Source organism: Theropithecus gelada, chromosome 1 (assembly GCF_003255815.1).
Source record: "Theropithecus gelada isolate Dixy chromosome 1, Tgel_1.0, whole genome shotgun sequence".
NCBI classification, from domain to species: domain Eukaryota; kingdom Metazoa; phylum Chordata; class Mammalia; order Primates; family Cercopithecidae; genus Theropithecus; species Theropithecus gelada.
Window position 1 is genome coordinate 186996336 of NC_037668.1, and position 20710 is coordinate 187017045.

The 20710-nt window shown below is 43.3% G+C and overlaps 1 protein-coding gene across 1 annotated transcript in view; it reads right to left on the reverse strand.

Moving 5' to 3' along the window:
• Positions 1 to 5124: 5124 nt before the first annotated feature.
• Positions 5125 to 20710, reverse strand: part of FAM20B (FAM20B, glycosaminoglycan xylosylkinase) — a 48365-nt gene continuing 32779 nt past the window's right edge. The window contains exons 5-8 of the mRNA XM_025368736.1: positions 15342 to 15513; positions 14942 to 15133; positions 12582 to 12641; positions 5125 to 7827 (exon numbers count right to left, since the gene is read on the reverse strand). Coding sequence (XP_025224521.1) covers positions 7596 to 7827; positions 12582 to 12641; positions 14942 to 15133; positions 15342 to 15513 — 656 coding nt within the window. The 3' untranslated portion in view covers positions 5125 to 7595. The remainder of the gene's footprint in view (positions 7828 to 12581; positions 12642 to 14941; positions 15134 to 15341; positions 15514 to 20710) is intronic.

Genomic DNA, 20710 nt, shown 5'->3' on the forward strand with positions numbered 1-20710 from the left:
CCTGAGTAGCTGGGATTACAGGTGTTCTGCACCACGCCCCGCTAATTTTTTCTTTTTTTCCTGTATTTTTAGTAGAGACGGGGTTTTGCCATGTTGGCCAGGCTGGTGTTGAACTCCTGGCCTCAAGTGATCTGCCCGCCTCAGCCTCCCAAAGTGTTGGGATTACAGGCGTGAGCCACCACGCCCGGCTGACATTTTTCGCTATAAAAAAAAAAAAAAAAAAAAATAGAAGTAAACAGTTTTTCACCAGTCAGTCCCGTGTAGAAACAATAAATCCAAACACCAGTTTCTGGACAAGTCTCTTGAGTATTTCAATAAATACTCCTTTTGGTCTCAGGGCTTGAAGGCCGTGCTCATTTTAAAGGTCTGGGAGCAGTATCGTGGATGATGGGGACATCTAGAGACTGTTGGGGAAACTACAGACAGCTATGATTCTTTAGCAAGCATTACGGTGCTACTCAAGAGTGGTTCCAGAACCCCAGCACTGGCCTCACCCAGGAGAGCTTGACAGAAATGCAGAATCTCAGGCCTCAGACATACTGAATCAAAACCTGCACTTTTAAAGTCTTTCTGTGCAGGGAGCCGTGGCTCATGCCTGTAATCCCAGCACTTTCGGAGGCTGAGGCAGGAGGGTCGCTTGAAGCCAGAGTTTGAGACCAGCCTGGGCAATAAGGCTAGATCCCTTGTCTCTCTACCAAAAATAAAAATAAAAAATAAGCTGCATGTGGTACTGCGCGCCTGTAATCCTAGCTACTTGAGAGGCTGAGGGAGGAGGATTGCTTGAGCTCAGGAGTTTGAGACTGCCAATGAGCTATGATTGTGCCATTGTACTCCAGCCTGCAACGGAGCAAGACTGTCAATCCAAAAAAAAAAAAAAAAAAGCCTAAGGCCAAATTGGCACACAACACCTTTATTGATACCATCTGAGTATGACCTAGCCTTACAATAGACATCTTCCCAACCCCGCCGAAGGCAGTCAGAACCATCTGCCTTGGAAACACTCTGGGTCAAAAGCAAGTCTCGGCCGGGCACGGTGACTCATGCCTGTAATCCCAGCACTTTGGGAGGCTGAGGCACTTGAGGTCAAGCACTTGAGACCAATCAGCCTGACCAATATGGAGAAACCCCGTCTCTACTAAAAATATAAAAATTAGCCAGGCGTGGTGGCACGTGACTGTCATCCCAGCTACTTGGGAGGCCGAGGCAGGAGAATTGCTTGAGCCTGGGAAGCAGAGGTTGTAGTGAGCTAAGACCGCGCCATTGCACTCCAGCCTGGGTGTTGGAGCGAGATTCGGTCTCAAAAACAACAAAACAAAAGCAAGTCTCCATATTTAAATAACCCTGCATGAGAAACAAACATTACAGGAATGTTTCCCAGCTCATCTATGTTCCTTTAACATCTATACAGCACTCCAGGTGGACTGAGAATGTCCTTAAGAGACAGGGCACACACACATTTCCTAGAACAATGAGAAACCCCTGAAGCAGTATTTCTGGTGACCCAGGTACTGAAAGTACAGGCCCAGAAGGCCCTGTATTCACTAAGCAAATAGTTCTGCATTTCCGGAGTCAGGGGTTCTATACACACCTCTTGTCAAGCCTGGCCTGGATCAATCCCCACTTTTTCAATGTAGGTCCTGCCTAATCCAACCCCTCCCAATCCCCACCTCCATGATCCTCTCCTGTTTCTTATTCTCACTGCAATTAATTTATATAATTCCTGAGGGACTTGGTGCCTTGCAAGCAGTTTTTTTTTCTGCCAGGTCTAGACTGCAGGCTCTTGGAGGGAAAAAGACAGTCACTATCACGTCAGTAGTATACCACAGCTCACCGCACAATGGCCCAAAGATCTACTGACAACAGACGAAACATCTGACAAACTGATTTAATACCATTATTCCTTGGGGCTTATACCTTACAAAACCCTACCCATGGCAATCCAGTGGTTATGACCATTCCTATTTTACAAAATGAAGGCTGCTACAAATCAGTCTCATAAGCAAACATACTAGGTAACATTACCCAGTGACAGAGCCCCACACTCCCTGCTCCCAGCTACCTTTTTCAAGCTCTAATACCAGTTGTTCTGATATGCTTGAGAAGCAAAGGAATCCTGAACTCTAGCCTGGAAAAGAATTTCTATGTGGTGAGTCAGTGAGATACACAGACCAGGCTCTACTAGCCTCCCACATGTTTTCACACACAAATGACAAAAACTATCACAAATATGCTGCAAATAAAACTTTTTTTTTTTTTTGAGAGAGTTTCCCTCGTCGCCCAGGCTGAAGTGCAATGGCATGATCTTGGCTCACTGCAACCTCCGCTTCCCGGGTTCAAGCGATTCTCCTGCCTCAGCCTCTGAGTAGCTGGGATTATGGGCGCTTGCCATCACGCCCAGCTTTTTTTGTTGTTGTTGAGACTGAGATTCGGTCTCAAAAACAACAAAACAAAAGCAAGTCTCCATATTTAAATAACCCTGCATGAGAAGCAAACATTACAGGAATGTTTCTCAGCTCATCTGTTTCGCTCTTGTTGCCCAGGCTGGAGTGCAATCGCGCAATCTCAGCTCACCGCAACCTCCACTTCCCGGGTTCAAGCAAGTCTCCTGCCTCGGCCTCCCGAGTAGCTGTGATTACAGGCATGCGCCACCATGCCCAGCTAATTCTGTATTTTTAGTAGAGAAGGGGTTTCACCATGTTGGCCGGGCTGGTCTCAAACTCCTGACCTCAGGTGACCCACAGGCCTCAGCCTCCAAAAGTGCTGGGATTAAAGACGTGATCCACGGCGCCTGGCCCAATAAAAATCTTAAGAGCTTTGTTCAGTTATCTGGTTGAGGTTTATGATGCTGGATTCCATCTGAAAAGTTAAAAATCTAGGTGTCCTAAGAAGTACTATTAGGGCAACTGGCCTTCTCTTCCTACCTTTTTTGTAGTATGCTGACAAGTGCTTCAGGATTCATAATCCTTTACCTCTAAGGAAGCTGCAAAAATGGAATTAACTATTAAATATATAAAAAGCACCTAAGAATGATCCCATGAAAAATTTTGGTACAGTTACAATCTAGTATGAACCGTTTGAAGACTGGTGAGGAAATCTGCAGGTCTAATCCACCAGGTACTATGAAACAATCCCTGTGGAAATTTAAGTGGTCACAAAAGATGTAATCTTCTTCTGTCCCCTAACAAAACAGGAAGGAAACTGAAATAGGAACCACTGGAAATATCCTGAAGGGAGAAAGAAGAGGAAAAGATCAGACATCATATTTATTAAAATCTTTATTCATTTTCTTTTTTCAGAACTGAAACCCATAGAACACATTAGAAATTTAGATGCATATCTGTCTTGTTTGGTATCTTACCAAGTACAATCTCTGTGCAACAGCTCTGAGAGGAAATCCTTGGCAGATCAAAAGACAGGGTAGTGGCTCCCACACTTTCCATTTAAGCAAATAAATTAGCTTCCGAGTAAGTTGTTCCCAGTTTCACCCAACATTTTGTGTTTATGAGAAACACCTTAGTTCCTAAAAACCTGTGGTAGTCCAGTACCCAGTCCCTCCTACCTTGTCACCACCCAGACTTGAGGAATTGAAGGGAAAAAAACTGGCCTTCCCCTGTAGAATGAGTTTCCCAAAGACAGGTTTGCCTGGCTCACTAGTAGGCCTGGCCTGTGCTGGCACACTAGAGCTGCTCAGTAGGTATTTGCTGATGAATAGTCTTTATGTTAATTAGGGTCCACTCTCAGAGACTGAGAACCTTTCACTAGCTGCAAGTCCTTCAGCAATTTAAGTCAGTGTTCCCCTTTGTTAAAATAAATATGTTTTTCTTGCTAGAATACATATACGACTATATACATTACATATACCTTTACTCATGTTTCCTGAAGCTCAAACTCACAGGATGAGGCATATAAGATAGCTTACTGACGATGCTGTTTTATCATCATTGAGGTGTGGCCATTTACTGGTCAAAGAATACACGGGTGAAGAAGAAGAAAGGCTGAAGAAATATGGCGGATGGAAAGGGAAGGGAAGGCAAAAGCATTTTCTTTTTTTAGAAAAAAAAAGATGGATTTCTTTGGAAGACAATGCTGGCTTTGGATGACATTGAAAAATTGCCATGTATAGGATTCATCTTTCCCAAAATAATATGCAATTAATGTACCTGAATTCTTCCATTTCCTTCTTAAATTTCATTTGACATATTAATCCTGAGTGCAAACAGGGGGCAATGCCTTATTAATACATTCTTGAATAATACTCTGAGCAAATCAGATCCTATGAATTTGTTTTACACAGAAAATTATTTACACCTCCCCCAAACCCACAATGCAGCCTCATACTAAAGAAAGTTTTATAACAAAACCTTTACACTCAAATTTATCCATTCAAACTTTAGAATAAACATTTTGTAACAAGTGGGAAGAGGGCAGGAAATGGCCATGAGTTCGGATTTTCCTAGTTTTGTAGTATTAAAATGTCTCCACATCTACCTTTGGATGTTTGGTAGGCATACCTTACAGCTGATCCAAACCCTGCAACGACTTGATTATAACAGCCTTAGATTCTAATAGAGAAAGTAGGACAGTGTGACAACACTTAAAAAAAAAATCCACCTCCTTTTTTTTTTCTTCTTTTTTTTAAGACAGAGACAATTCTCCTGCCTCAGCCTCCCGAGTAGCTGGGACTACAGGCGTATGCCACCATGCCCTGCTAATTTTTGCATTTTCAGTAGAGACAGGGTCTCACCATGTTGGTCAGGCTGGTCTCGAACTTCTGGCCTCAGGTGATCTGCCCAACTCGGCCTCCCAAAGTGCTGGAATGACAGGCATGAGTCACTGCACCCGGCCCCGACCTCTTCTTTCAAACAGTGTTTGAAATTTTAGTGCTTTCTGAATTTTAGAGCTGTAAGTTTATGGTTGGTTTTCTCCAAGATTTGCCTAAACATACTTTTCCAGCTTACTGAACTCCTGACTTAGAACAAAAATTTATATTCTCAGTGCCATGTCACACCACTCTATTAGCTCAATTCTAACTTTATGAATTAGAGTTCTAAATTTTATGGATGAAAATTTTAAATTTATGATCAGAATGCCTTTTAAGATCACGAGTCTGAAAACAGATGCGAATAAAATGAAATGATATATTTTCTGCAAATGCTTTCAAGAAAGCATTGAGACATTTTCTTTCCTGCCTGCTTTTTTCCTTAGCAGAATCTCTGCCTTCAGTGTTATGAAGTTCCTAGTTTCAGACTTCTTATTCATTTCAGTGTGGCATACTAAAGGCATCATGTATTTGAAAGACCACAAATCCATAACTTAGTTCAACTAACCTTTACAGGGAGAGCAGAGCTGATATCTCTTTCTATTGTCTCCTCCCAGCTGGCTCCTGGAAGCTTGTGGGTGAGCACTAACCAAGGTATTCTCATACTGAGCTATGAATTTCCCTGGACACACAACAGTGAGTAGCCTTAAAACTGAAATCAATGCCTCCTTTGGTTAACACGAATTCTGTGTTTTGTGCTAGTCTCTGTCTTCTTAAATTCAATACACCCTTTTTATAACCCAGCCCATTGTTCATTTCAAAATGTATATAAAATGTACAAAAGTTTCCTAATTTCATGCTATTTAAAAATAGTTACAGGTTACTCAGTTATCTTTCAATGCAAGAAAACTGGGCACAAATTCTAAAGCTGTTTTTGAGAGTGGGTGCCTAAAACTAGTTTCCAATGGCTGGCATTAAATGTATTCAACCACACTGTTTAACTATTCGCCTCTGCTTGACAGGAATGAAAAGCTGGAACGCACCTTGACAAGATGCAGGAGCAAAGCACATAGCTCTGAGTCCACAGGTGAGCGGGCACATCAGCCCTGTCTTCCTTTGCCCCTGTGTTTTACTGCAACTACTTACACGTCGACATCACTTTGCCAGAACACAAAATGAAAACTGTGCTTTACAAACCTGAAATTTGAGAGTGCTAAGAGGAGAAAGAAGCATAATATAACATCATGGGTTCAGAACTCCAGACAAGACTGAATGATGGAATTAGGATTTGACATAAATCAAAATCTTAAGGCTCTTCCTTTTAACCTCCTCAATTTCAAGGCTCAGAAGGCTTAAAATCTTGGCTGGGTATGGTGGCTCATGCCTGTAATCCCAGTACTTTGGGAGGCCGAGGCAGGTGGATCACCTGAGGCCCGGAGTTTGAGATCAGCCTGGCCAACAAGGTGAAACCCTGTCTCTACTAAAAATATAAAAATCAGCTGGGTGTGGTGGTGGGCACCTGTAATCCCAGCTACTCTGGAGGCTGAAGCAAGAGAATCGCTTGAACCCAGGAGGCGGAGGTTGCAGTGAGCCGAGATCATGCAACTGCACTCTAGCCTGGGCAACAGAGTATGTCTTGGTCTCAAAAAAAAAAAAAAAAGAAGAAGAAGAAGGCAGCTTAAAATCTTTGTTTCCAGTCTTCCGTGGCCCCAAATCACAAGATAAGTCCAGTCCAGCCACCAGTAAGGTATACACTCTCACCTGTAGGAGTGTCCCTTTCTTAGGAGAAAGGGGCAAAAAGGTTGCTGATCTCTTGGGAACAGCAGCTTCAGTGACAAAATACCCTAAAGGCAGAGGTGGAAATTCATTTCAGAAGAGAAATGAGGATGACAGAGACCACAGGCTACCTGTTATTCAAGGTATTATTTCAGTTTGCTTTGTTAATTTGGGAAGAACTGCTTTCGGCAAAAGGGGAAAAAATTAGTCTCCTTAGAGAATCATGCTTAGATTGTAATAGCATTTTCTCCAGACAACTTTTTGGTTAATTGGGATACAACTATGAGAATGCAGAATTTACTGAGGTGCAAAGTCATGTTTGCTTTTTACACACCTTAAGATCCTAAATACAAGGGAACCTGTTTTTCAATTTCAATCATCTGCCCGATTCTGGTTCTCCCAGTGGGTCTCTCTCTCTTCTTCCCTCCTCTAAGATCATCAAAACAATACTACCCAATGGCTTAAAAGCCCAAACACCTTTCTGTTTTTGTCCTTCCCTCCAATTCTATCTGAAACATGTATCTCCTCCAACAGAGTGTGCTATTTTGGCTTGATGGAATGCAAGGTTTTATTTGCTGCCACTCTGTAGGACAGTAAGCATTCTGATTTAACTAGTTCTGGTAAAAAAAAAAAAAAAAAAAAAAAAGACAAGAGATTGCAAAGTGTTTCCACAAAATCCACAGGCATGGAGAAAGGACTGCAAGGTTCAATTCAAAACACACGCTCCAGAGCCAACCCCAGTATTCGTCTATCCAAATGTCACACCTGTTTGTCCTTTGGCATGGGAATTAAGACTGACCAACTATGATGCCCAGTGCTAAAATGGGCAATTGCCGAGGAGGTCAGAAGGCGATTCAGCAGGAATGTCTCTATGCTCTGAAACTTGTGGTCTTTGCTTTAGTTTCCACTACAGAAAACACCAAAGACATCCAAGGCCACCCTGTCCCCTGTCACCAGAACTTGCTGCTGGCCACTTCCAATCCATCTCATACCATTTGGAATTGATTGTGCTGTTTCTCTATCTTTGTAAAAAGAAGTTTCACTTATTTTGTGTCGAGAATTACAAGTGTGAGAGAGGCATCCTGTCTTCCACCAGTACTGTGTCCACCCCAAACTGGTCGGTACACTGCTTCACAGTGGCCAGGACACTCAGGAGCCGCTGATCCACGGCGTCCAGATGAGGATCAGAGAGCACTGGGGAGATGGGGTCATGGGCCATGGCAGATTTTAAGGCAGACTTTAGCACACCATTCTTTAGGTAGTTCAGTCTGTTCCAGGTAGAAACCCGAATGCTGGAAGAAAAAGTTATAGAACAAGTTACTTAAAACCTCTCATTATCAAACGGAATTTGAAAGCCTGCTAGGCAGACAAAAGTAAAAAAAAATTAGGTAAAATACTTTAAATCATTTTTGTTTTAGAATTACCACTACATAATGAGTAAGCAACATTACATGTTTTGATATTGTTTCTGTGTAACTAATCAGAGATATATACAGAGATTTACACACATGTTCACCACAGTGCTGTTTGTAACAGGAAAAATGTTAAAGAATCTGAACGTCTAATGATTGGGAAATAGTTAAATTATGGTTCATCCATTGAAAGGAATACCATGCAGCCATTAAAAACAATTTTGAAAATTTAGTGGCATGGGAAATGCCTATGGTATGATGCTGGGTCGGGGGAAAAGGTTGGAGGAAAACCCTGTTTCACTTCAAATCTGTAGGAAAACAAAATACACACACATGGACTGGAATGAAGTACACTACAATGTTAACAAGAGGATGTATCCTTAGACGTTAATGGGTACTATAAGCTTCCTTCTTCTTGTGTTTCTGAAGTCTAAAACAATTTCTCCTACGAAAAAATTATTTTAAGGATACCTATCTGCCTTAATTATTTCACCAACTGCTACCGTTTGAATGTCTGTCCCCTCCAAAATACATGTTGAAATTGCCATTGTAACAGTATCAAGGTGGAGTCTTTAAGAGGTCATTCGGCCATGAGTGCTCTGCCCTCATGGGTGGAACTAATGTTGCTATGAAAAAGCAAGTTCAAGGCCCGGAGAGGTGGCTCATGCCTGTAATCCCAACACTATGGGAGGCCGAGGTGGGCCCTGAGATTGGGAGTTCGAGACCAGCCTGGCCAACATGGTAAAACCCCATCTCTACTAAAAATGCAAAAATTAGCTGGGCATGGTGGCACGTGCCTTTAATCCCAGCTACTTGGGAGGCTGAGGCACGAGAATCATTTGAACCTGGGAGGTAGAGGTTGCAGTGAGCTGAGATTGCGCCACTGCACTCCAGCCTGGGCAACAGAGTGAGACTCCATCTCAAAAAAAAAAAAAAAAAAAAAGGTGAGTTCAGCCCCTTGTTGCCCTCTCTCTTTGCCCTTTTGCCTTCTGCCATGTGACATGACAACACAGCAAGAAGTCCCTTGTCAGATGCTGGCACTTTGATATTTAACGTTCCAGTCTCCAGAACTGTGAACCAATAAATTTCTGTTCATTATAAATTACCCAGTCTGGCCAGGTATGGTGGCTCATGCCTGTAATCCCAGCACTCTGGGAGGCCCAAGGGGGCAGATCACTTGAGGTCAGGAGTTCGAGACCAGCCTGGGCCACATGGTGAAACCCCATCTCTACTACAAATACAAAAATTACCCAGGCATGGTGGTGAACGCCTGTAATCCCAGCTACTTGGGAGGCTGAGACAAGAGAATCACTTGAACCTGGGAGGTGGAGGTTGCAGTGAGCCGAGATCGCGCCACCGCACTCCAGCCTGGGCGATAGAGCAAGACTCCCTCTCAAAATAAGATAAAATAAAATAAAACAAGTTACCCAGTCTGTGGTATCCTGTTATAGCGGCACAAAACAAACAAGACACCAACTATAGAGTATCTTTTATTTATCTGAGAAGAAAAGTTCTTAGCTCTCTGTGGGCAAAGTAGGAATTACTAGGTACGCAGAAATGTCTGATTCTGTAAAAGGCAGCCTGTTATGCAACAATTTAAAAGCTAAGGAAGACTGTTGCATAAAGCATGCATGGAAGGGACAAACAGGCACAGACGGAGTACAGTTATTTTTTATTCTGAAATATATTACAAATGCCCAGAGCATCAGAGCTTCCTCTGTGGCTAAGTTATCACGTTATTTCCTCTCAGCTCCAAATTCACTCTTCAAAATATGCTCTGCTGGCCAGGCACAGTGGCTCACGCCTGTAATCCCAACACTTTGGGAGGCCATGGTGGGCAGATCACCTGAGGTCAGGAGTTCCAGACCAGCCCCACCAACATGGTGAAACCCCATCTCTACTAAAAACACAAAAAATTAGCTGGGCGTGGTGGCGGGCACCTGTAATCCCAGCTACTCAGGAGGCTGAGGCAGGAGAATCACCCGAACCCAGGAGACAGAGATTGCAGTGAGCCGAGATCATGCCACTGTACTCCAGCCCGGGCGACAGAGCGAGACTCCATCTCAAAAAACCAAACAAAACCAAAATGTGCTCTGCTACAATGGATGGGATTCATTTAAGCATCTTTCCCCTAAAGCTTTCTCACTAGAGGGCGCTAAGGGCACACTGCAAGGGGAAGGGGCTCTCCAAATGCTTCTGTGGGTCGATAGTGGTGTTGGGGAGGCACAGAGGTCATCCAGTGAAGCCCTGTCTAGCCACATTCCCAGAAAGTGTGGGTCCTTGGTGACCTCAAGCCTTAGCCTGGCCTGGGGATAACTCTCCTGAGGCCCTCTCAACATGGAAACCAGAAATTTGAAGGTCATCTGCTCACCCTGGCCCCAATTCCCTCTGAAGGCCCACATGTGTGCCTCACCTGCAGCACAGGTGGTTCCTACTGGATTCTCTCTCTCCCTCTGCATGTCATGACACCAGCTATGGCTTGAATGTACACCCAGCCTGCACTCTGGAGAATTGCTTCTGGCTTGTTCAGCACCTGCAAACTAGCAAACTTCTCTGCTATCTGGTGGGTTGAGCTAAACCTTCTCCACTGAAGTCCAAACTCCAGTCATTGGGAGGGGATCCCCTTCCAAGTTTGTCCTTCCTTGGGTACTCTCCCTCAGCCCTAGTTTTCTTTTACAGTCACTCCTGTTATTGGAATTTAATAATTCTTTATATTGGGTTGGGCTCAGTGGCTCACGCCTGTAATGCCAGCACTTTGGGAGGCCAAGGCGGGCAGAGCACAAGGTCAGGAGTTCTAGACCAGCCTGGCCAACATGGTGAAACCCCGTCTCTACTAAAAATACAAAAATTAGCCAGGTGTGGTGACAGGCACCTGTAATCCCAGCTACTTGGGAGGCTGACTCAGGAGAATAGCTTGAACACGGGAGGTGGAGGTTGCAGTGAGCCGAGATCGCTCCACTGTACTCCAGCCTGGGTGACACAGCAAGACTCCGTCTCAAAACAAACAAACAAACAAACAAACAAAAAAACCAATTATTTATATTAAACACCTCTGTTTAACACAGTGTGTCTTTTTTATCTCCTGATTGAACCAGACTGATAAAACTACTACCACAAAAACATCTTCAAAGACAAACGCACAATTCTTGATTGTATATATCACTACTTCCCATCATTAATAAACACAATTAAGGACTGCCTGAGTAAACTGTTACTTTCTACAGAATTTTGTTGTTATTTAAAAAAAGAAAGAAGAGAAAGAGACTAGTTGCTAGGGCAGTCTTATGTGATATGATGTTGCTGGGAGCTGACCAGTATTAAGTGGTGCTTTTGAACTTGCTTTTCTATGAAGCTAAGCAAGGTGAATCCCAGCCGATTCTTCATGTGCATGCTCTAAAATTACACCAGGATGGTCGGGCGCGGTGGTTCACACCTGTAATCCTAGCACTTTGGAAGGCTGAGGCAGGTGGATCACTTGAGGTCAGTAGTTCCAGATCAGCCTGGCCAACATAGTGAAACCCATCTCTACTGCAAATACAAAAATTAGCTGGGTTTGGTGGCAGGTGCCTGTAGTCCCAGCTACTCGGGAGGCTGAGGCACAAGAATTGCTTGAACCCGAGAGGCAGAGGTTGCCATAAGCTGAGATTGCGCCGCGGCACTCCCACCTGGGTGACAGACGCAGACGCTGTCTCAAATTAAAAAATAATAATAATAAAAAAATAAAATAATTTCAGGAATGATGAAAAGAAGCTTCTTAGACTTTAGCTCATTTTCTTGACTCGTTTTTCAATTTCTCTGTTCCCGGTTTTTTAAAAAAACCAATTACTATTTATTTTCTATTTTTGTGAGACAGAGTCTCACTCAGTCACCCAGACTGGAGTGCAATGGCGCAATCTCGGCTCACTGCAACCTCCGCCTCCCAGGTTCAAGCAATTCTCCTGTCTCAGCCTCCTAAGTAGCTGGAATACTGGTGCCTGCCACCATGCCCAGCTCATTTTTGTATTTTTATTAGAGACGGGGTTTCGTCATGTTGGCCAGGCTGGTCTCGAACTCCTGACCTCAGGTGATCTACTCACCTTGGCCTCCCAAATTCCTGGAATTACAGGAGTGAGTCACTGTGCCTGGCCAAAATCAATTATTATTTATGGAAAAAGTTACTTTTGGTTTAATTTCAAACTGAAATATGCGAACCCCAGGTGGTATGTGATGGGTGAGTGAGAGGACTTGAAACCACAAGGTAACCAGGTGTAGTAACCAGGGATGCAGATTTTACTCAGTTTGTTTTTTGTTGTTTTTTTTTTTTGGCGGTGGGGTGGGGAGTATGGGTGATTATATTCTGCTATTAAACCAAACATAGACATGTATTACTGAATACATACACTCTTCTATTCATACAAATTTGAGATGAATTCTGAGCTGTGGGTTATCTGCCTTCACTTTTCCCTGATATCCCATTTCAGGATCTCCAGAGGTTCATATCCCATTTCAGGATCTCCAGAGGTTCTAGGTTGGAGAAGTATGAAAAGCACGGCTCAGGTATCAGAAAGTCTGAGGGCCAAGAAAATGGATGTACTGTTACCTGAGCCTGGAAAGGAAGGCAATGCAGGCACATGTATTTGCTATGCACAACTTACATGCAACACTGATAGAGAGGGGCAAGAATGCTTCTTTCATCCAGCGAGGGGTTCCCAAAGCTGAAAATTAAATTAAAACTTAGTGAATTCGGTGGAAGTACCATTCTTTTCTTAGCATCAAAGCAATAGCAAATTCTATATGAAACTCAACTGTGATCCTAGATAATTTCACGCTCCAGCAGCTCAAATCACTTAAATTGAAAACAAGCGGGGCATGACCAATTAGACACAGGATCCCTAACAGCCTGTACTAAAATATCTGACAACAAATATACTCATTTACAAGGGACCTTTTCCTGCCAAGATATTAGAAGGTACTGGAGCATAATTATGGTAAACACAGTGTGGAGTTCACAGACCAAAGGGAGAACTTGAAGACCCCTAAGCCTGCAAAGGTTTTAAGGACCAGAGAGAGAAATAAAGGCCATTTATATTAGATTCCCACAAGCAAGCAGATGACCACTACTTGTATAAAGAAGTCACACTTGTTCTACTCCCAAATTACCAATATCCTATTCCCTACAAGTAAGTATATGTACCGATTCAAATTGGAAAAACTGTTCACAGAGGCTGAGGAAACTGATTCACAGCAGATGCAAAAATTACCTTAGCAGCAATTCAGAGTTAGAAAAGGAGAACTGATTCTAGAAAACTGTCAACCTTTCCCTCTTTCCAGAGGTTCACCTTAATAGCTGGAGTCTGGTAGTTCTTAGTACAGTGTAGGTCCTCCAGTAATTCAAGGCAAAGGCAACTGCTATTGTCTGAATGTTTGTGTCCCCCTCAAATTCGTAATCCCTGGTGTAACAGTCCAACAGTATTAAGAGGTAGGGCCTTTGGGAGATGATTAAGCCATGAGGGAAGAGCCCACATCAACGGGTTTAGTGCCCTTATAAATGAGATCAGAGGGAGCATGTTCACCTCTTCTGCCATATGAGGACACATAGAAGGCACCATCTGAGGAACAAGCCCTCACCAGACACTGAATCTGCTGGCACCTTCATCTTAAGAGTTCTCAGTCTCTGAAACAAAGCAATACATTTCCAATGCTTATGAATTACCCAGTCCAAGGGATTTTGTATAGCAGCCTGAATGGACAAAGCAACTATTTTGATATATACCAAATAACAAATATCATGTGTATCACAGGATGAGTGCTATGTGCTTTGCTGTAATGGGGTAGAGGGAGAGGCAGTGTTTGCTGGTCTTTCATTTTCTGTGGTCGTCACCATCTTTCGCGAAGCACAAGGCGCCTGGTGTTCAGTATAAGATGGTGGCATCATTAGCAAATGCTGCCCAAGCACTCTGCTGAGGAGCCATGTCTTAGCTTATTTCCAACAACCAATGTTAACAGTAGTGACCTAGGGCCTGGAAAATTCTGTACTCCAAGGAAGCATTCTATTTAGTAAGTATTTATTAAATGCAACTAAAAGGGTGGCACTACGCCTGTAATCCCAGCACTTTGAGAAGCCGAGGCGAGTGGAGCACTTGAGGTCAGGAGTTCAAGACCAGCCTAGCCAACATGGTGAAACCCCGTCTCTACTAAAAATACAAAATGAGCGGGTGCCTGTAGTCCCAGCTACTCAGGAGACTGAGGCTGGAGAATAGCTTGAACCCAGGAGGCAGAGGTTGCAGTGAGCTGAGATTGTGCCACTGCACTCCAGCCTGGGCAACAGAGCAAGATTCCATCTCAAAAAAAATTTTTTTTTAAAGTGTGGCACTAAAGTGGCCACCATGGAGAATGCAGAATATGAAATGGAAATACAATGTGCTCTCCAAATAGCTCAGGCCTAAAAAAATAAGGACATTCTATTTATTCAAAATGAATAAACTTTTCTTATTCAAGATAAAAGTAACTTGTCGTTATATATAAAATCCACACTAGGCAACAGCTCTTCTTCCCATGATAGCAAAAGTATCGGCCTAGACTAACACAAAAATAGCAAAACATCCTATCAAATAAATTAATTTTTTAATTGCAGGAACCTTTGGATAGAATAAATTTAATAACAAATTCCACACTCCATTACATCTGTATCTCTCAAGTTTCTAAACACCAAATATCATAGCCAAGAAAGAATGATGTAGGTAGTAACAAATGAATGACCCTGGTTTCCAGTTGTCTGAGAAGAGGCTCATAGAGTCTTAAGACTCCTTGGAAAGAATTGCTTTTCCATTTTTTTAAGTACTGAGATCCCTGAGAGTAGAGAGAACGACAGGTACCAATAGCAAAGACTCCAAGTGGAAAAAGAAGGACGCCACCTATCAACTGTATTCTGGATGTTCTCCAGGATGCTCTGGAAAATGCCCTTCTTTCATACACAGAAACCCCTCCCTGACAAGGACAGTCCTGCTGGTCTCACCTTTTGGCATTATCAAGAAGGATGAGCATACTAGCGCCTTCATCATCTTGAAAGCTCTCATAGTGATGGCGGTCAGCATTGCCAATCAGGTAATCAAAGACAGCTGTGTCAATGATGTCCAAGAGGCGCGGGCCAGAGTCATAAGGGGATGTTTTCTTCACAGCATCACAGTAGCTCTCGTCATACTCCCACCTGGAGACAAGCAGCATCACCAGCACTGAGTGTCAACACTGTACCTGGCACTGTTACATACAAAGAGAAGACAGAGTTCCTACCTACTGGGTTTGCCCCTGACTCCACAGTTCTTTTTACTCTTGGACAGAAGTGCTGGTTCCTTTACAGAATTGGCACCTGACTAGGCACAGGGGAGAATTAAGTAATGGCTCATAGGAGCATTTACCTGGCCAATTTGCCTTCTCGGTAAGTCCTGCCCCATGGGTGACGGTGTTTCTGCAGAGGCCACACATCTGGAAGCCAAAGTGTGACAGATCCCTCCATTGTGTCTCCATCAGCACAAGCTGGTTCTGTTTCTCGGCAGTAATAGCACTTCCCATAAAAACAAGTATTGTTTCCTACACGACAGAAAGGAGCCAAATACACTTAAGGAAATAATGAAGACTCCAAATTCTCTCCCAAATAATGCAGAACAGAGTAGCTAAGTAAATAGGCATGGTGAAAACAAAGACCCTGAGTTTACTATATTTCAAACATTTATTTTCCTGGATAGGTAATAAAAAAGCACACAGTATAAAAAAAAATTCAAAAAGTACAAAAGGATATACACCCAAAAGCAAGTTGCCCTTGCCTCCTGTATCCTTTCTACCCAGTCTCTCTCTGGCATCAACTACCATCACCAGGATCCTTCAAATTCACTTTGTTTGTTTTGTTTTTGTTCTTGTTTTGAGACAGGGTCTGGCTTTGTCATCCAAGCTGGAGTGCAGTGGCGTGATCTCAGCTCATTGCAACCTCTGCCTCTGGGGCTCAAGACATCCTTCCATCTCAGCCTCCTGAGTAGCTGGAACTATAGGTGTATGCCTCCATGCCCAGCTAATTTTTTATTTTTCTGGTAGAGATGGGGTTTTGCCATGTTGGCCAGGCTGGGCTCAAATTCCTGGACTCAAGTGATCTGCCCACCTCAGCCTCTCAAAATGCTGGGATTATAGGCATGAGCCACCATATCTGGCCTCTAAACTCACTAATTTTCTTTTTTTTTTTTTTGAGACTGAGTCTTGCTCTGTCACCCAGGCTGGAGTGCAGTGGCACAATCTTGACTCACTGCAACCTCTGCCTCCCAGGTTCAAGCAAGTCTCCCATCTCAGCCTCCTGAGTAGCTGGTATTACAGGCACATGCCACCACGCTTGGCTAATTTTTGTATTTTCAGTAGAGACATGGTTTCACCAATTGGCCAGGCTGGTCTCGAACTCCTGACCTCAGGTGATCCACCCACCTCGGCCTCCCAAAGTGCTGAGATTACAGGTGTGAGCTACCGCGCCTGGCCTGAACTCAACTTTAATTAAAGGAAAGTAACGTCCTCCTCTTCTTCATTAGGACTGAGATCTTGGCCAGAGTGCCCAGGGGAAGGCAAAAAGGTCAGGTACTAGGCCAAGTGTGGCCAAGAGTTTGGTTACATAGAGGGGGAGGTATAGAGGAAGGGGGGAAGTTGAGCAAATAAGTAGACAGACTGAGTGTAACAGTAACCAGGCTTCTCACCAGTGGAGAAGAGAGTTAAACATACAGAAAGAGAGAAAGCCAGGATAAATCCTGCAGTGGTGAATTAGAATTGGAAATACTAGTTTGAATTGATGGGTTTTGTGTTTGTTTGTTTTTTGTTTTGTTTTTTTTTTGAGATGGAGTCTCTCTCTCTTGCCCAGGCTGGAGTGCAGTGGCGTGATCTCGGCTCACTGAAACCTCTGCCTCCTGGGTTCAAGCAATTCTCCAGCCTCAGCCTCCCGAGTAGCTAGGACTACAGTCGCATGCCACCACGCCAGCTAATTTTTGTATTTTTATTAAAGATGGGGTTTCACCATATTGGACAGGCTGGTCTCGGAACTCCTGACCTCATGATCCACCCGCCTCAGCCTCCCAGAGTGCTGGGATTACAGGCATGAGCCACTGTGCCAGGCCTGAATTGATGGGTTTAATACACAGATACAGAAAAAGATACGCCTGTATCCTTTTAATGTGAAGAAATAGCTGACTTCAGGCCTGGGTTAGGGAAAGTACAAGATGAGCCTGGACCACAGCATTATGCTAGTTGCAAGAAAGTGCTTGGAGAATGATGGGACCATTCTAAAATGACACAGGAACTAGTTTGTAGAGGTTCCCACTGGCCAAATGTGGAACAGTTTAAGCATCTGAATAATTATAAATGGTAATAAATTGTAGCTTATAGTGAGTTCATGATGATATAAATAAACACATGAATGTGTGGAGGCGGGGGAGTTCTACCCTTCAACGGAATGACAACTAATAGGTCTAGAAGCAATGATAGAATGAAAAAAATCATTTGAAGGCCAGGAACTGTGGCTCACATCTGTAATCCCAGCACTTTGGGAGGCCGAGGGAGAAGGATCACTTGAGACCAGCCTGGACAACACAATGAAACCCTGTCTCTATAAAAATAAAAGTAAAAACATTAGCCAGGCATGGTGGCGCACGCCTGTAGTCAAAGCCACTCAGGAGGCTGAGGTAGAAGGACTGCTTGAGAGCAGGAGGTTGAGGCTGCAGTGGGCCATGATCGTGCCACTGCACTCCAGCCTGGGTGACAGAGACTCTGTCTCAAAAAAAATAAAAATACAAAAATTATCATTTGGTGATACTGCTGAGAGAGAGCATTAAAAAAAAAATCACCATTTGGCAACTATCATAATAAGTGAACTCCTGATTACTTGAGGTCAGGAATTTGAGACCAGCCTGGCCAACATGGTGAAACCCCGTCTCTACTAAAAATACAAAATTAGCCGGGAGTAGTGGTGTGTGCCTGTAATTCCAACTACTCGGAAGGCTGAGGCAGGAGAATTGCTGGAACCTGACAGGCAAAGGTTGCAGTGAGCTGAGATTGCGCCACTGCACTCCAGCCTGAGTGACAGAGCAAAACTCCATCTCGGGGGAAAAAAAAAAAAAAAAAAATTTGAGAGAGAGTATTTACATCTCATGTCACAGAAGACTATCTGCCCTACGGATGAACTCCTATACAGCAATAAGACCAATGACACAGCAGAAAATGAGCAAAGGATATGCAAAGACAGTTAATAGAAAATACAAATAGCTCTCAAACAAAAAGATGCTACATATGAAATACACAAAATCAAAAGTTTAATAACATATTGTTGGTGAAGCTAGGAGAAAGAGTCACTCTCATATATTTCTATGGGAATATAAACTGGTTAAACATCTATATAGGATAATGTGGCCACACCTATCGCCCTTTGACGTAGCACTCCCATTTCTAGAAATGCTTGCTCATGTGTGAAATAATACGTATGGGGGTTCCCCAACCATTTTGGCACCAGGGACTGGTTTTGTGGAAGACAATTTTCCACAGACAGGGGTTGGGGGCTGGGTGGCAATGGTTTCAGGATGAAACTGCTCCATGTCAGATCATCAGGTATTAGATTCTCATAAGGAACACACAGCCTAGATCCTTCACATGCACAGTTCACAATAGGGCTTGTGCTCCTATGAGAATATAATGCTGCCACTGATCTGACAAGGAGCTGGTGCTGAGGCGGTAATGCTTGCTCACCCCTCACCTCATGCTGTGCGGCCCAGTTCCTACCATGACACAGACTGGTACTATTCCACAGCCCAGGGGTTGGGGACCCCTGACATATATACAAGGTAATTCTGCGAAACACTGGTTGTAAAAACAAAATACTGGAACAACATATAAGTCCAATAAAATTCTGGTTATATGAATTATGGTAAACCCAAATAATGGAACACTTTGTAGTGTAAAACAACAAGCTCATTGTACATGATACAGATTTCTAGGATGTATTAAGTAAAAAGAGTAAGATGCAAAAGTATGCAAAGTGGGCCATATGTTGTATAAAATGGTAGAGATAGATAAAAATATATATTCATACACAAAAAGACATAAGGAAATTACTAATTAGAGGTTGCCACTCAGAGAAAGGGGAAGGAACTGGACGGACAAGAAAATTTTTCATTGAATTTCACAGAATTTTTTTTTTTTTTTTTTTTGAGATACAATCTTGCTCTGTCTCCCAGGGTAGAGTGCAGTGGCATGATCTTGGCTCACTGCAACCTCTGCTTCCCGAGTTCAAGTGATTTTCCTGCATCAGCCTCCCAAGTAGCTGGGATTACAGACGAGCACCACCACACCTGGCTAATTTCTGTATTTTCAGTAGAGACGAAGTTTCACCATGTTGGCCAGGCTGGTCTCAAACTCCTGGCCTCATGTGATCCTCCTGCCTCAGCCTCCCAAAGTGCTGGAGTTAAAGGCGTGAGCCACCACACCCAGCCTGAATTTCCCTGAATTTTGAATTGTGTGAATCCATTACTGATTCAAAAAAAATTCAAAGCCCTAAAACAAACAAAATATTGCCTGGTATAGGAAACCTGTTTCCTACAGGATAAAATACAAACTCTTGAGTTTGGTAAATAAGAATCTTCATAACTGGAAGGGAGAATGTGGAGTCTGAGGTCAGGTTCCTGGGGTTAACATTTAGACTAGTTTAATCATGAGATTGCAAGACTCTGGGCATGTAATTTAGTCTCTCTAAGCAACTTTTGTAAAATGGAGACAACAATACTACCTCCTCCACCACTAGGTTGTGAAGAGTAAATGAGGCAATCCATGGCGGCAATGCTTAGCACAGTGCCTGACATATTGTCAGACACCAATTGATGCCAGCTACTTATTTTTAATAACATGGTTCAATCTACCTTTCCAGAGTTCAATATCCCCATTTCAGTGCCATGAACTGAGGCTTTGAATCTCTATTTCCTGGATTGCCAAACTTTTAAAAACTGGTCTTCTGACCACCTCAGTCTCCATGCTCTCCTTGGGTGAACTACCAACTGTGACAATAAAATATGTGGCTTCAGCCAAGCCTTTTCTCCTAAACTGTAGGCTTTAGCTCCTAAAAGATTAGTCTACACTTACTCCTGGATGTTCCTGTCAAGGAAACAAAATATCCAAAATTAAATTCATTATCTTTCTCTGCTCCACCTCCCTAAATATGCTCCTCTCCCTACATTCCTAAAATAGTTAACAGCTCCACTAATCACTTGTCATCCAATCCAGAAACCTAGGAGTCATTCTTAATTTTTTATTCTCTCTCAATTGCTCTCCCAGCCCAAATGTTCACCAAATTCTTTCCATTCCAATTCTTGAATAGCTCTTAAATCTTTCTATTCCCTGTCCCTGCTTTAGTTCTCTTATTACATATGATTTCACAGCACTCCCAGAGTGCTCTCAGCTCTTCATTCTCCCCTTCCCAATGCACCCTTGACAATGCTGCCACAATTTGCTCTTGAAATTCACATCTGATTTTTCCATATTCGAACTCTTTTAATGGCTTTCTAGTGCCTAAAGAGAAAGTCTCAACTCCTAAGCATGGTACACAGGCCCTCCAGTGACACTGTCCTGACCAGCTGTCTTCCTCACTGGCCAGCCCCACATATCCTTTCCTTCAGCTAAACAGCACAGTCTCCTGAGCTTGTTGCTTTTCTCTCATTGCTCATCACCTCTGTCCATGCTCTGTCCTCTTCCTGGAACAGGGTCAACTCATAGGGCCTGT